General features: G+C 53.8%; 1 protein-coding gene across 3 annotated transcripts; it reads left to right on the forward strand.

Annotated features, from left to right (window-relative positions):
- Positions 1-2,369: 2,369 nt before the first annotated feature.
- HEXA (hexosaminidase subunit alpha) lies at positions 2,370-11,753 on the forward strand. 3 transcript variants are annotated; one of them, XM_059482116.1, is made up of 15 exons: positions 2,505-2,625; positions 5,406-5,504; positions 5,802-5,867; positions 6,022-6,068; positions 6,392-6,502; positions 6,982-7,083; positions 7,171-7,303; positions 7,957-8,137; positions 8,453-8,539; positions 8,880-8,952; positions 9,383-9,563; positions 9,653-9,743; positions 10,140-10,244; positions 10,722-10,779; positions 11,446-11,753. In XM_059482116.1, the coding sequence occupies exons 3-15, from the start codon at positions 5,828-5,830 to the stop codon at positions 11,608-11,610; spliced, it is 1,374 nt and encodes a 457-aa protein (XP_059338099.1). In that variant the 5' UTR covers positions 2,505-2,625; positions 5,406-5,504; positions 5,802-5,827; the 3' UTR covers positions 11,611-11,753. The 3 variants fall into 3 exon arrangements, with proteins under 3 accessions (XP_059338098.1, XP_059338099.1, XP_059338100.1); XM_059482117.1 differs by lacking the exon at positions 11,446-11,753 and adding an exon at positions 11,157-11,439; XM_059482115.1 differs by lacking the exon at positions 11,446-11,753 and having other exon boundaries at positions 2,370-2,625; positions 10,722-10,985.
- Positions 11,754-14,434: the final 2,681 nt, after the last annotated feature.

Genomic DNA, 14,434 nt, shown 5'->3' on the forward strand with positions numbered 1-14,434 from the left:
TAATTCAGTGAAACTACTTGAGGACAAGTCCAGAGATACTGAAATCAACCAAATACAGTCAGAAAATGGTGGTAACAGCTGATGCTCCAGAAGTTTGCACAGAGAAAAGCAACAAACCCAGATCAAGACCACAGAGGTTTTATGCAGACTGGCAGCAGGAAACTTGAACACAAGGAATGACAGGGGCCACTTTCCCAGAGGTCTGACACAGGCTGGAATACAGGTGTTCTCTCTTCCTGCTTTGTGATGAGGACAGAGATAGAGAAGGGCCACAAAATCCTGGAAGAATAGTGAGGAAGAAGCCTGGCATGAGCCATTGTGTTGAATTTGGGTCCTGCCACCTCTGTAGGGAAAACAAGGGATGATTGTCAGGAGCCTGAGGGAACCAACAGGTTTTAATTGCCCCTTCAATTGTTCCCTCTCCTGGGACCTCCACCCATGAACCCCATAAACTCCATTCAATCTGAGATCCAGGCAACCAATTGTTCCTGATCTCTGCTATGAGACTACCTGCTCCTAGGTATTCCTAAATTGATGTTGGACTTCCCTTGGTGCCTTTAATTCTCTGGGTGATACCTGGGCTGTTGGTCCAGCCCTGTGCTCTGTTAGCCTGGCTGTGGAGGTACACCCACCTGTGCCTGTCCTTGACTCCTGGCTCACCTTCCCATTAGATGGACTATGCTGTTTTACACAGCTGGAGAAGAAAGATGCAGTGCTGTGTAGGTGTTGAGCTCATGGCAACACTATTTGGCTCTCTTTGACCCCCTTCCTGATGGAGCCCAGCTTCTCTATCTCTAGGTGACCCTTAGTCCTAGAGATAGGAGCTCCTCATGAGCTCCCTATAAATTTTCACTAATCTCATTAAATTCCCACAATCCCATTTAGACCCAAACCTGACTGTGATCTCCTCCTGGTGCCTCATTTCCCCACAACTGTTTCACCTCCACATCACCCCCAACAACTTCACTGGAACCTCACAGGCTCCTTCAGCACTGGAGAGCACCTCCCTCCATCTCTCCCCAGCCCCACTGAAACCCTTCCATGTCTTCCCAGCTCTTTTTCTTTCTCCATCAGTCCCCAGCTTTGTGCTGGTGCTATTCTAACCTTTGACAACAAGCTTCTTGTGGTTTTTTTTTTCCTACAAAAAGCTTTTTTCCTGTTGATCCTGTTCTCTCTACACTGCTCCCATGAGGGACAATCCCTTCCATTCCCCACCAGACCTTTCCATAGTTCTGTCCTGCTCACAGAGAATGGTTTTTCCTCTTGTGTGATGGGGCCATCTCCCTTGTCACACTTTCTCCTGTGCCATTTGTTTCATTTCCTGCTTGCTCCCATGCCTCTGGCTTGTCTCCCAGCACACCTGATACCTTGGAGTTTTCTGGGACAACAGGTTTTTAATAATTTGATGGAGTGAGTTCCCTTGCAGGTTTGTGCTGGCAATTAGATGGGTAAGATCTGGGCTTAAGGCCCTTATTTGAGTTGGGGATTGCTAAGGAAAGCAGAGCTGGAGGGAAGAAGCAAAATTAAATAGAGTTCATCTGAGGTTAAGGCTTTCCTTGGAAAAGCCAAGCCCTGCATAGGAAGCATCCCTGCACCACTTCACTGTGAGGATCCACCATGGGATAAACCCCTTTTATTTGTACAACCCAATCAATATTTGACTGGCCACATATAAAATATCCTTGGAAATCTGTGCAAAGGATGATTTATATATTGCTCATAAAAATACACAGCACCAACAGAAGATGCTTAAACCAAAGGTGGATCCAAAGCATGGGCAAGGGGTGCTGGTTTTAAACTGAGACAGGTCTAGTTAGGTTAGATACAAGGAAGAATTTATTTACAATGAGGGTGGTGAGGCCCTGGTGTAGGTTGCCCAGAGAAGCTGCAGGTGCCCCATCCCTGGAAGTGTCCAAAGCCAGGTTGGACACAGGGATTGGAGCAAGGTGGGACAGAGGAAGATGTCCCTGCTCATGGCTGGGGCTGGAATTAAATAGTCTTTAAGATCCCTTTCAGCCCAAACACTACATGATTCCACAAAAGCAGCACGGGTGAAATACGTGATTTAAACCCTCAGCCTCCTCAAACCCCGAGGCAGGCTGCTGAGGCTCCCTGACGGCAGCAATCATGGCTGGGGTGGGGGAGCTGTAAAGCCTGAAGGCTGGGACAGAAATTATTTTCAGTGGGGAGCTGCAGGGGTTTCCGAACTTTATTACAAGAGAACGAGGGAAGGGCGGACTGGCGGGGGAGGTTGTGGGGCTGAGGGGAGAGCGGAGGGGAGGCCGTGAGGGCGGGCCCGAGCTGCCATTTCGCGGCCGCCCGGCCCCCCGCTGTCGGGCGGTGCCGCCTCCCTCAGGCTCGGGCGCGACATGGCGGCGGCGCGGGCGCTGCAGCTGTCGCTGCTCCGGCTGCTGCTGCTCCCGCCGCTGCTGCTGCCGGGCCCGGCGGGGGCCGTGTGGCCGCAGCCCCAGGCCCAGAGCTTCCCGCCCGGCGGCGGCCGCTGTCCGGTGCCGGCCCGCCGGTTCCGCTTCGCCGTGGCGGACGGCTCGGCCGTGGGGCCGGGCTGCGCCGTGCTGGACGCCGCGTTCCAGCGGTACTGGCCGCTGCTCTTCGGCCGTGCCACCGGTGAGGGCCGCGGCGGGCGCTGACCCTTTTTCTCCGTGGCTTTGAGCTTAAACAGCCCCCCACACCCTCCTAATTTTGGGGTCAGACCGCGGGGTTTGGTGGCCGTGTGCCTCCCCTTAGTTCTGCGGCGGCAGGTGGGGTGGGAGTTGTGGCTTGGATGGAGTCTGGTGGCAAGGGCAGCGATGGGTTGGGATTTGGAGAGCAATGCCTATGGCACGTGTGGAAGGAATCTAATCGAGTTTGGCACGGCACTAGTTGTCCTTCTGCCAGGATTTCGGCTCTCGCTATCAAGAGTTTTCTCTATTTCATTTTTTGCTTCCTCCAGGTAGTGTTAATCTCTCATTTCACTTCCTTCTCTTGTGGCTGCAGGGAGAGCTGCTCCCAGTCTTGCAGCCATTCCTGCTTCAGGGTTACTGCTCAGTCTTGGCTGTTCTCAGTCGTAGCAGCTCTCGGTGGCCTGTGTGAGGTCTCACCTTGAGGAAAGACTTGCTGCTTTGTGTGTGTTCTTCCAAGTACATACTTGTGCCACAGGACACCTCTGCCAAAGTGGAGCTGCTGAAAGTCCTGAGGCAGCATGGCTTTTCTGCCAGGGAGGGATTAGCTCCTGGATTAATCCTGAAATTGTAGGGTAAGATGAGGAAAGGCAAAAGCTTTGAGAGTCTGGATTTGCTATAGGACAGGCTCTAAAGGTTTCTTGAACCCAGACTTCTTCATGACAGCACCCATTGCTTGCCTGGGATGAGCTGCAGGAAATCTCTTGGCTGTGGAGCCGACATGCAGGGACGCTCAGTAGCTGCGTGGGTCTGCTGCAGCCTGAAGTGCTATATGCAGGGAGTATGAAGCACTTCATTCATCAAAAAGAGCTAGTAACTCTGCTCCCGAGTGTTTTAAATGTCAGTGTGAACTCTGTCGCTGCTGATCAAAGCAGAGAAGGGTGGCAGTGTTGGAAGCCGCTTGGCTTTGTCTTGAGTACATCATACTTTGAAAAAAGCAGGTTTGAAACAGAGAACCCTTTGGCTTATTTTATTTCTTCAACTCTTGTGAGTAGAAGTAGAAATAAATTTTGATTTGAGAGCCAGAAAGACTCCTCTTGGTTCTCTTTTGCTGCTAGGAACTAAAAACAGCTGATCTAATTATTCACGCTCTCCTGTTCCACTCAGAGGGGAAATGTGACCATCAAATTACTTGGAGCAACACTGCGATCACAAGATCCAGCTCACACTCATCACTTTCCATATGCCCTGCTTTCTGATGTTCAAGCTACACAAATTATTTTAAGGCCTTTTTTCCCCTCTTTTCCTTCAGGTTTTTTTTTTTTTTTTTTTTGGTTGTTTTTTTCTGCATGGGTGGTTAGTAAGAACAGGCAGTGGAAACCTTGGATGAAAGGAAATAATTTGTATTAATAGAGGAAATAAATGGCAGAAAGCATTTTCTGGCTGGGCTGCCTTGCAGGTGTGGTTGGTGGTGATGTCTGTCTGCACCTTGGCTTTGGGGGCCGTGTTTGGGTTGGGAAGCACCTCAGCCAGCAGGTTCAAACACGGTGTGTGATGGTGGGACCAATTCTGTGGGGGCTCCTCAGCAGAATGAGTGCTGCCAGGCCTGAGAGCGGCTGTTCCCGGTGAGCAGCCGCCTTCCCGAGCGGAGGGAGCAGGTCTTGCTGTGCTGCTTGCACATCTGTGAGGTTGCCTTGGCTACCAGCTTGTCTGCAGCCGAGAGGAAAGCTCAAAACAGGGCTGGCTTCAAGCTGTTTTCCTTCTCTCTGCAGAGGTTTCGTCATCCCTTCATGGAGAAATCGGGATTTCTGTGAGCTCCTGTGAGCTGTGGAGCAGGGGCTCTCTGCATTTCTCTGAAATGCTGGCAGTGCCACAGTCTCTCTGGAAACTTGGTGCTCTTGGTTCATTCAAAGCCAAACTCCTTATTTTCAGTGACCACATTGAGCTTTGGCTGTTTTGGGAATGCTGTGGGGTGTAGGTACAGACCTTGGCTGGGATGAGCAGGGTCCCACCCTGCCACCCCATGTTCCTTCCGGCAACTGACTGCTCTAAGTCCATTGTACCCCAATGAAGGTTGAGTATCCATTTGGAATGGGGGAGTGACTCAAGTGGGAATTCAGGCTTGTGCATCCTTGGAAGTGCTCTTCACTTAGGGAAGTGTGCCCAGAGCTCCTGCTTGAGGTCTAAATGTGACTGGGTTCATTTCTCTGGCTGCTACACCTGGGACCTGCTCTGCAGAAGGTGAAGTCAGCTGGGAGCTTTCTGAGCTGGGTGAGACCTTTTGATCGCCTCTAACTCAGCCCAGTTTAGCAGCTTCATTTTCCACCCTTTTTAAAAAGAAGGTGGAAACATTCACGTTTTCTTTGCCCTTTTCCAAGAAGTTTGGGTAGAGCAGAGCTCTTGGGCTTGTAGTTTTTTGCAGTGCCGGGAGATCTTGGAAACAAGAAGCTCTTCACCCTCCTGGAGAGGCTTTCACTAGCCAAGAGCCAGGACTGGTGTCCAGGAAACTTCAGGGGCTGCTGCTAGTCTGTATTCTGATGTTTCTCCTCTCTTGTGTGCTCCTTTAAGCTTCCTTGTGGGCTTCCTCACAGGTTGGGATCAGCTCATGTTCTGCTTGGTTGTGTTGAAATTAACCCCTGCTGAGCACCGTGGTGTCTGTTTTGGGGTGCAGGAAGGGGTGCCTGTGTCTGCCTCCATCCCTAGCTGGGCTGGGAGGATGGTGGTAGGCTTGGAAGCAGGGAAAAGAGCTGGGATGGGGTTGATGTGCATGGTCTGTGTCCTTTGCAGAGAATGAGTCGTCCTGGGAAACACCCTGCTCCAGTCTTCTCGTCTATGTTTCCACTCCAGGCTGTGATGGGTTTCCCAGCCTGGACTCCAGCGAGAGCTGTAAGTGACAGGGTTGGGAGTGAGAGGGAATGTGGCTGTTTCTGTGCCTGTCACTGGGAAGTAGCACTGTGCAGTTACCCTTGGATTTGGGGAGGGCATAAATTCCCTGCTGTTGAGACACTGGGGCAGGGCAGGAGGGACATTCCTGAGGGTGCTGATAAAGCAGTGGAGAGAGGATTAAAACAGCAAGAGAGGGCCAAAATTCAGTTCTCTGGGGTCTGGGGGTGCAGTTCTGTACTGAGCCCTGCCCAGTGCTGTCGTGGCAGTGTGGGACATCCCCCTGATGCTGTTTTTCAGATAAGCTGTCTGTCTCCAAAGGCTCCATGCTGCTCTCAGCAGAGACCATCTGGGGAGCTCTCCGAGGTGAGCTGTGCTTCCCACAGGGCATTCCCACTCTCCCTGCCTCGGGCCTGTGGGGATGTCTCCAGTGCCTCTCTCTTTCCATAGACTTTGTTAATTGAGCTCTGCTCCTTTGGGGGTGTCTGTGCTGACAAAGGGGCTGTGTGTTTTCCTGCAGGCCTGGAAACATTCAGCCAGCTTGTTGGGAGAGATGAAAATGGCATGGTGAGTCCTGGCCTCATCCCCTGGGGGCAGGCAGCTCCCCATAGTGCCCCAGCCCCCATGGGGACAGACTGAGGTTGCTGGGATGCTTGGGATGAGTGGGCACGGCCTTGGCAAGGGCCAAGCGGAAATTCATGGATCCAGCCAGATCCCTGCCTTCTGAGTGGGTAAAGAAGTGCTGCAGCTTTTTCTGGACACTGCACTCTGGGCAGCGAGGGCACCTCTGTCCTGCCAGCCCTGGGGACAATGGTGACCCTCAGTGTCTCTTGCTAATGGCCATTTGTCCAACATCCTGCTCAGATCTTCCTCGTGTCTTCTGTGTGCAGTACTACATCAATGAGACAGAAATTGTGGACTTTCCCCGCTTCCCTCACCGGGGACTGTTGCTGGACACCTCTCGTCACTACCTGCCTCTGAAAGCTATCCTGGAAACTCTGGTAGGACATCCATGCTGGGAGATGAAATGGCTTAATTGGGTGTCCCTTCCCCTGTGACAACTGAGCTCCCTTGTTTGGGTGATTTATCAGCTGCCTTTGTTAAAAAGAACACTCTGAGATATTTTGGATCCCTGCAGTCCAGGTTACTCTTCAGGGCTGAGTTGTTTCTAGGGCAAGGGAAAACACTGGCAAGGGTGGGTGCTGGTTCTCTGCTCATCCCAAGCAGAATAAAACTCCCAGATCTCCACCAGTGGCTCAGTTACAGGGAGAACTGGGATTTTACTAAGCAGAAGTATTCCGACCCTGTGCAACTTTTGTGTTTAGAGAGAGGTGTCTGAATCTCTCTTGGATCCTGGGTAGCATTTAGGGACTCTGCCTTGTCCTTCTGGAGCTGGAGGACCTTGTTCTCTATCTGTGTCAAGCTGGGTGACCTTTCAGAAGGGATGGGACATGTTCATCTTTGTCTTGTTCCTTCCCAGGACGTCATGGCTTACAACAAGTTCAATGTGTTTCACTGGCACATTGTGGACGACCCATCATTCCCCTATGAGAGTTCCACGTTCCCAGAGCTCAGCAAGCAGGTAATGATCACCATGTAAAGCCCAGTTCAGATGAGCAGATCCCTGCCTCTGCTCCTGAGCAAGGCGCTGAGCTTTCCTGTGTCCCAGGGGGCCTTCAATGCCATGACCCACGTGTACACAGCCAGCGACGTGCGCAGTGTCATCGAGTACGCGCGGCTGCGCGGCATCCGAGTCATCGCCGAGTTCGACACCCCCGGCCACACGCTCTCCTGGGGGCCAGGTGAGGAGCACACCCTGCCTGCTGCTGCCCTGAGGAGACTTGGAGCTGTCCCAGGGGCAGGAATGGGTGCTTCAGTCTGCACCCTAAAAGCTGGGTGTGGGCAGCAGTGTCCCACAGGCTGCCTTTGATGAGGAGCAAACCGTTTTTTGGGGGATGTGGGACCCAGTGGTCCAACTTCAAGAGCAAAATTCAAAGGGAAACATTTCCATCTTTTCTTGGGTCCAAGCTGGGTGTTTTTTTTATGGGAGCATCTGCTCTTTCAAAACTAAGATCATGGCTTTCAAAACTAAGATCATGGCTTATTGCAAAGATCTTGTGTTTAACTGAGGGTGCAGCTGGCCAAGCTTCCTTGCTCTGCTCAGCTGTGTCCCAGTCCTGACACACTGCTATCTACTCCAGGGACTGTGTCTCCTATGTCTAGAAGTGCAAGAAGCTCCAGGATAACATTCCACTGTTTTTTTCTCTCCTTTCCCTGCCTCCAAATGACAGGGCCCATGTTAGAATTCTCCGTGTGTGTGGTGACAGCTGGAACTGTGGCTGTCCCTCCATTCCTGTCCCCTGACAGGCCCTAAGTTGTGGATTGAGGGGCATTGTAGAGGATGATATGGCCACACTTTGCCCCTTCCTCACCATCCTGCATTTGTTATCATCAGGTGCTCCAGGCCTCCTGACTCCCTGCTATGTGGGCCAGGGTCCTTCTGGAGTCTATGGGCCCATCAACCCCATTGTTAACAGCACCTACCAGTTTGTGACCAGTTTGTTCCAAGAGATCAGCGCTGTGTTCCCAGACTTCTATCTCCACCTCGGTGGTGATGAGGTGGATTTCACGTGCTGGTGAGTTTGAGATCAGTCTGGATGGGGGCTGGGGGTAAGTATTTGGGACTGGAGTCTCAGCCCATAGATTTTTGGTCATGAGCTTTGGTGTCCTGGTCTCCCAGGGCAGGGGTAGTGGTGGTGCTTGGGATTTTTGGGATTTCTGTGCTCATGGTGATGCTGAATGTAGGGAGCTGCTGGTGCTGGTGATGGTCCAGCCACAGGTCTGGAATACCTGGGTAAGCCTTGGACTGATGTGGGAGGGTCTTGACCATGCCTTGACCTTACTGCAAAGCTAAGGTTGCAATGGTTTTATTTCTTCTCTTTGGTGCACAGGAAATCCAATCCAGAAATCCGTGCTTTCATGGTTCAGATGGGCTTTGGTCAAGATTACAAAAAATTAGAGTCTTTCTACATCCAGAGGTAAGGACAGGACATCCAGGGCCTGCTGCTGCACTGTGTGACCAGCTCAAATGTCTCCTGTCCTGGGGACACCAGATGTCCTTTCCAGGAGCTTCCCTGTTGGTCATGTCTCCCTGACCCCAAAAGGGAACATTTTAGTGGGAGACTGACCACAAAAAAGCCTGGGGCTGAGGAGAAAGAAGCCCCATAAGGGGCTGTGCTCTTTCTCTTCTCCTTCAGAAGCACCTCCACATCCTGCTGAGGGTGTTGGGAATATCTGTGCTGCTCCTTAGGCTGTATGTAACCACCAAAGAGGGAAATCAGTGAGATCACCCAAAACTTGGTACTTTTCCCCCTCCAGGCTTCTGGACATCGTCTCTTCCCTTGGCAAAGGTTATATTGTGTGGCAGGAGGTGTTTGACAACGACGTGAAGGTGAGAGCTGCCTGTGCTGGGTGAGCAGTGCCAGCACCCCCTGACACACTGTGTGCTCTGGGGGGGGCTGTGCTGGGGTGAACAGTGCCAGCACCCCCTGACACACTGTGTGCTCTGGGGCTGGTGGGTGTTACTCTGCAATGGGAGTGTGGTCGGTCTCAAGATGGTGCTGCCAGTGAGCTGCCCTCATCTTGGCTTTGTCACACCGCTGCCAATGCTCTGCTTGCTCTAGGGTGCAGGTTTTAACCCTTCCCAGGACACACTGCAAATGTTCCTGCAAACCAGATGGGGAGTGGCTCAGAAATGAAGCCTAAGTCTGCCTCAGCTTCCTTTTGGGGGTGTGGAGGGGTCAGGGCACTCTGCTCAGGGGAGCAGGTGATGCTCCTGTCACTGCACTGATCCCTACCCTGTGTTCACCTGTGCTCCTCAGCTGAGGCCTGACACCATCATCCATGTGTGGAAGGAGAATGACCTGCAGTACCTGAACGAGATCGCCAATGTCACCAGGTCTGGCTACAGGGCTCTGCTCTCTGCTCCCTGGTACCTCAACCGCATCTCCTACGGGCAGGACTGGATAAAAGCCTATAAGGTGGAGCCCTTGATGTTTGAAGGTGTGTTCCCTGTGCCCCTTTCTGCATGGCAGCTGCCTTGGCACTCAGGTGCAGTGCCAGGAGTGGCTGTTTTGCTGTCCCCTCCACAGGCAGCCCTAAGCAGAAGGCCCTGGTGATCGGTGGCGAGGCCTGCATGTGGGGTGAATATGTGGATGTCACCAACCTGACACCCAGGCTCTGGTAAGAGGGACCACAGGGAGGTCCCTTGGGTTGTGTGGGGCTGGGCTTGCATCCCTTTTCTTTGCCATCGAGTGTCGTGGGCTGAACTCATGGGTTTGGTCTGCACATGGTGACTGTCCCTGTCCTCCCTGTGCTGGTAACAGCTTCACTGGGCTGAAATGGGAGTTTGCAAAGCTGTAACAACCTGCTGCTGCAACCAGGTTGTGTTTAACACCCCTCTGTGCTGTCACCCTGGTCTGCTCCTGATGGGCACATGTCCAGGAACGGATCTTGGGATACTCTGAAGCCTTTGTGTGTGGAAGGACACTGGTTAGGAAAGTGCTTGGGAGTTCAGGGCTTCAGGTAAGAATCTTGTGAGCTCCCCCCTGTCCTGACTGCCTGTCCCTTGTCTTCAAGGCCAAGAGCTGGGGCCGTAGCTGAGAGACTCTGGAGCAATGAGACTGTTGGGAACGTGCAGGACGCGTACGCCCGGCTGGCGGAGTTCCGCTGCACGCTGCTCGGGTAACCATCCTGGGGCAACACCCTTGCCCTGCTGCTCTGGGCTCAACCCTGGGAGGGCAGGAGGGAGAGGGGCTTGCCCTGCTGCAAAATGACCCTTGTTCCTCTGGAAAGCCCTGGGTTTTGTGCTGCCTGTGCGTGGGCAGAGCTTGCTTTGTGCAGCGCTGGAGGAGCGCTCCTGCTGCTGGCGTGGGCTGGTGGCTCTGGCGAGGAGAGGGCTTTGTGCTGAGGAAGGAGGGGACTTGTCAGCTCTTGCCGCTCCTCCTGCAGCACCAGCTTCCCCAGGAAACCTGTCCTCACCCCGTGCTCCCACACATGAGCAAAAAACTGAGTTTATAAGCACAGGATGAAAACCACTCTCTCCTTGTCACACCTGAAACGGGACACCCACAGCCACCCTGTGCCACTGGACACCCTCAGACCTGGTGGTGTCTCTGCGTGTGCCCTCTCCCTGATGCCATCCTTCTGTTCTCTTCCCAGGCGTGGTGTCCAGGCACAGCCTCTCTACGTTGGATACTGTGAGCATGAATTTGACGAGGTTTGAAGGAGAGCCCCACTGCCCTGTCTCTGTGCATGCAGGAGGAGTGTTCCCCCCTCAGAAGGGCAGAGGGACCCCTTCCCACCCCACCCTCTGCTCTGGCTTCATTACAATGAACATTTCTTTTGCCTCAGCATGCACTTTTTACCTCTTTTTCTATTTTTATTTCTTTAAATCTATAAATAAATGACCCCAAAGAGGAAAAAGGTGCCTATTCCTGCTCATCTGGGGCTTGGGACACTGTGCAAGGGTTAGCAGGAGATGGGTAGGGCTTGCTCCAGAGATGCTATTGGAAAAGCATCATCCTGGCAGCTCTGGAGTTTGCAGGGTGCCTGCTCAGCTGGATGAACTGTGCTTAGCCTCTGCTGTTGTCCCAGGGTTTGCTTCTGCAGTCACATTGTGCTGTGAGGTCCTGTCCTTGTCCCTTCTGTCTCCTCTGATGGCCAGGCCTGCAAGCCACCACCTCTGCTGCACTAAACCCTGGTTGCTGCCACCTCCTGTGACTTTTCCTCAGCAGATGACACCCTGGAGCCCCTCTGAGGCGCCCTTGCAAATCTGCTGAGTGGTGCATGGACACTACAAAATCTCTGCTCAGCTCTTCAGGCTGTCACCTCTGCCTGGAATTTGGCCATCTGACCCATCCTCCTCCTGCTCTGTTACTCTCAGGGTGGGAAGCTCAGCTCCAGGTCTCCTCCATCCAGAGGGGTTGGTTTCAATGGTGTTTACCTTGGAGAAGAAACCAGTGTTGCTGCTGTCCCACAGATCTGGGACAGGTGTGATTGTTGTCCTTCCATGGCTGGGATTGCCGTGCTGGAAACGGCATTCAGCTGAAAGCAGGGAATCTGTCAGGGAGAAATCCCGGCTGGCTGGGACTGTTTTATGTGTGTCTTGGTCTTAAGTGAGTGAGATGCACTGTTATAGCTGGAAACCTTTCATGACTGAAATTGAAATTAAAAATAGTGAATTAACAGTTATTACTGCCTCCTATTTTTACAAATCAGATTTTTTTCATTTTTTTCCCTTCCCAACGTGCTGTAACGTGGTACTTTGGCTGGGTGCTTTTGTTACTGCAGGGAGCTGCTGCCAGCAGGGCTGGGGCAAGCAGGACCCTGGCTTTGGGATGGGTGTTCTGTTCAAAAGAATGTTGCTCTGTTCCCACAGATGATGCTATCCCATTCCCTGCCCTCATTCCACCCTCCCTTCTGCCTTGCTGGGCTCCCTTTCCCCCATAACCAGGTGTGAGAGCCCCCAGGGCTTGGGATACCCACGGAGGACCCCAATACTGAAGCCTGGTGTGATCCAGGTTAAACATCCCCCATGATCCCATTTCCCGGGGTGTCTGCACCAGCATTTTCCCAAACCCGCCCTCACGGAGGTGGCTCAGTGACGTTTCCAGCCCCGGACGGGCCGGGATCCCGGGAGCGCCCCGCTCTCCCCGCCGCGGCTTTGCCGGGTGGCCCGTTCCTTCCAGAACATCTATTTTGGTCGTGTAAAACTTGCCGGGGAGCAGGGAACAGGGAACAGGCAGCGTGTGAATCACTCGGGGCCAACGGGTTTAAAAATAAACCCAAGCGGCGGCGAGGAGCAGCCGCCAAGCCCCCGGATTCCGGCAGGATTGTGCTCCACACGTCCCAAACCCACCCGTGGGCGCCGGCACCAGCCAGGGGAGTTTATTGGGACACACTCACAGCGGCGGGCACCTGTGTGCATGGCGTGTGTGAGTGCTTGTAAACACGTGTGTGCATCGGGTGTGTGCCTGCAAGCGTGTGTGCGAGGTGTAAATACTTGGTGTGTGTTATGTGTGTGCTTGTAAATACTTGGTGTGTGTTATGTGTGTGCTTGTAAACACGTGTGCGCTGTGGGCATCGTGTGTGTGTGCTTGTAAACACGTGTGTGCTTGTGAGCACACACTTGCACACACGTGGTTGTGGGTCCTCACATCCACTCGTGCGCACACATGCATTAAGGGTCCTTGCACGGGTGCACTCACACATGCACAAATGCACTCGCTCACATGTGCACGTGGGTCCTTGTGCACAAACTGGCACACATGTGCATATAGCTGCTTGCATGCATACACTTGTGTACATGCATGCACACCTGTCCATATGGAGCCTTGCACACTTGCACACACGTGCATGTGTGTCCCTCATGCACATACTTGCACTCACGTCTACACACACACTTGCACTCATGATCAAGGGAGTCCTTGCACACTTGTGCATATAGGCCATTGCACACATGTGCATATGGGTCCTTGCAAGCCCATACATTCCTGTACATGCTTGCACACACATGCACACCTGCCCACATGTGCAAATGCCCCCACACATCATTGCCCAGACTCACACATGTGCTGTGCACACCCTTGCACGCACTTACACACTCGTGTGCACTCTTGCAGCACCTGTATGTTCATGCACATGCTTGAACATGCATGCACACGTTTGTGCAGACTTGCACGTGCTTGCACACATGCTCACACACACATGTACACAGTGGCACATGCTCACAGCCCTTCCCACACTCACAAGCCCCTGCACGCACGAGGCAGCGCGCTGGGGAAGCCAGGCTTCCCCCCACCTGGCTGCTGCTTTGGGACTAATTAATTAATTAACGACAACACCAGGTATTAAAGCTGCTCAGTCTAATTACAGATCTTTCGGGGAGACATGGGATGCAGGAGGGAAGTGCTCTCCTCCTCCCCCTTCTGGGGCAGCCCCAGGGGGGCAACAGGGCAGGGTGGCGTCCATGGAGGCGAAAAACTCATTAAAGTGTTCAAATTGACCCTTTTTGAGCCTCTTGTGTGTGTTTAAACCCTGCTCTGAGGTGGGGAGCAGAGAGGGGTTAAGTTTGGGTGCTACTAAAGGGCTGCAGGGGGGAAGGTGGGAGGCTGCTCTGCTCCTTGGACAGCCCTGGCAGGGGCTGGGGGGATGATGGGGCGAAAGGGGGATGGAGGGAGGTGAGGGGATGGAGGTGCTGAGGGATGATGGGGGTGATGGGGAGATGAGGGAAAGGGAGGGACGTAGGTGGTCATGAGGGTGATGGGGGATGAGGGGAAAGGGGGTACATGGGGGGATATGAGGGGCATGGGGGGTGGCGGGGCATGACAGAGCGTGATGGGGGTCAGAGGAAGTGATGGGAGGGATGGGGAGGGAGACCGGGGGTGATGGAGAGAATGGGGGTGATGGGGGGTGATGGGAGGTGATGGGCATGATGGGGATGATGGGGGAGGGTGATGGGGGTGATGGGGGTAATGGGGATGCCGGGAGGTGATGGGGGATGATAAGGATTCTGGTGGTGGGGGTGTGCGGGGGGGTGTGTGATGGTAATGACGAGGGCTGATGGAGGATGACGGGAGTGATAGGGGTGACAGGGGCCGAATGGGGGGACACGTGGGGCCATGGACGGGAGGGTGGCGAGCGGGGGGGTCCGGCGTGAGCCCGGCAGGGCGCAGCAGTGGGCGGAGCCTGGACGCGCCCCACCCCTCTTTCCGCCTCGAGGTTCTGATTGGCCACCGCCCCCTCATTATGCTAATACAGCACCCCTGGGCGGAGCCGTCCGGCTGACGTCACGGGCCCGCTGGCGGGCGCGGGCCGAGCCGAGCCGAGCCGAGAGGTGCCGAGCGGGGCGGTGCCGAGCGGTGCCGAGGCGA

The sequence above is a fragment of the Ammospiza nelsoni genome, chromosome 14 (genome assembly GCF_027579445.1).
Source record: "Ammospiza nelsoni isolate bAmmNel1 chromosome 14, bAmmNel1.pri, whole genome shotgun sequence".
Lineage (NCBI taxonomy): Eukaryota > Metazoa > Chordata > Aves > Passeriformes > Passerellidae > Ammospiza > Ammospiza nelsoni.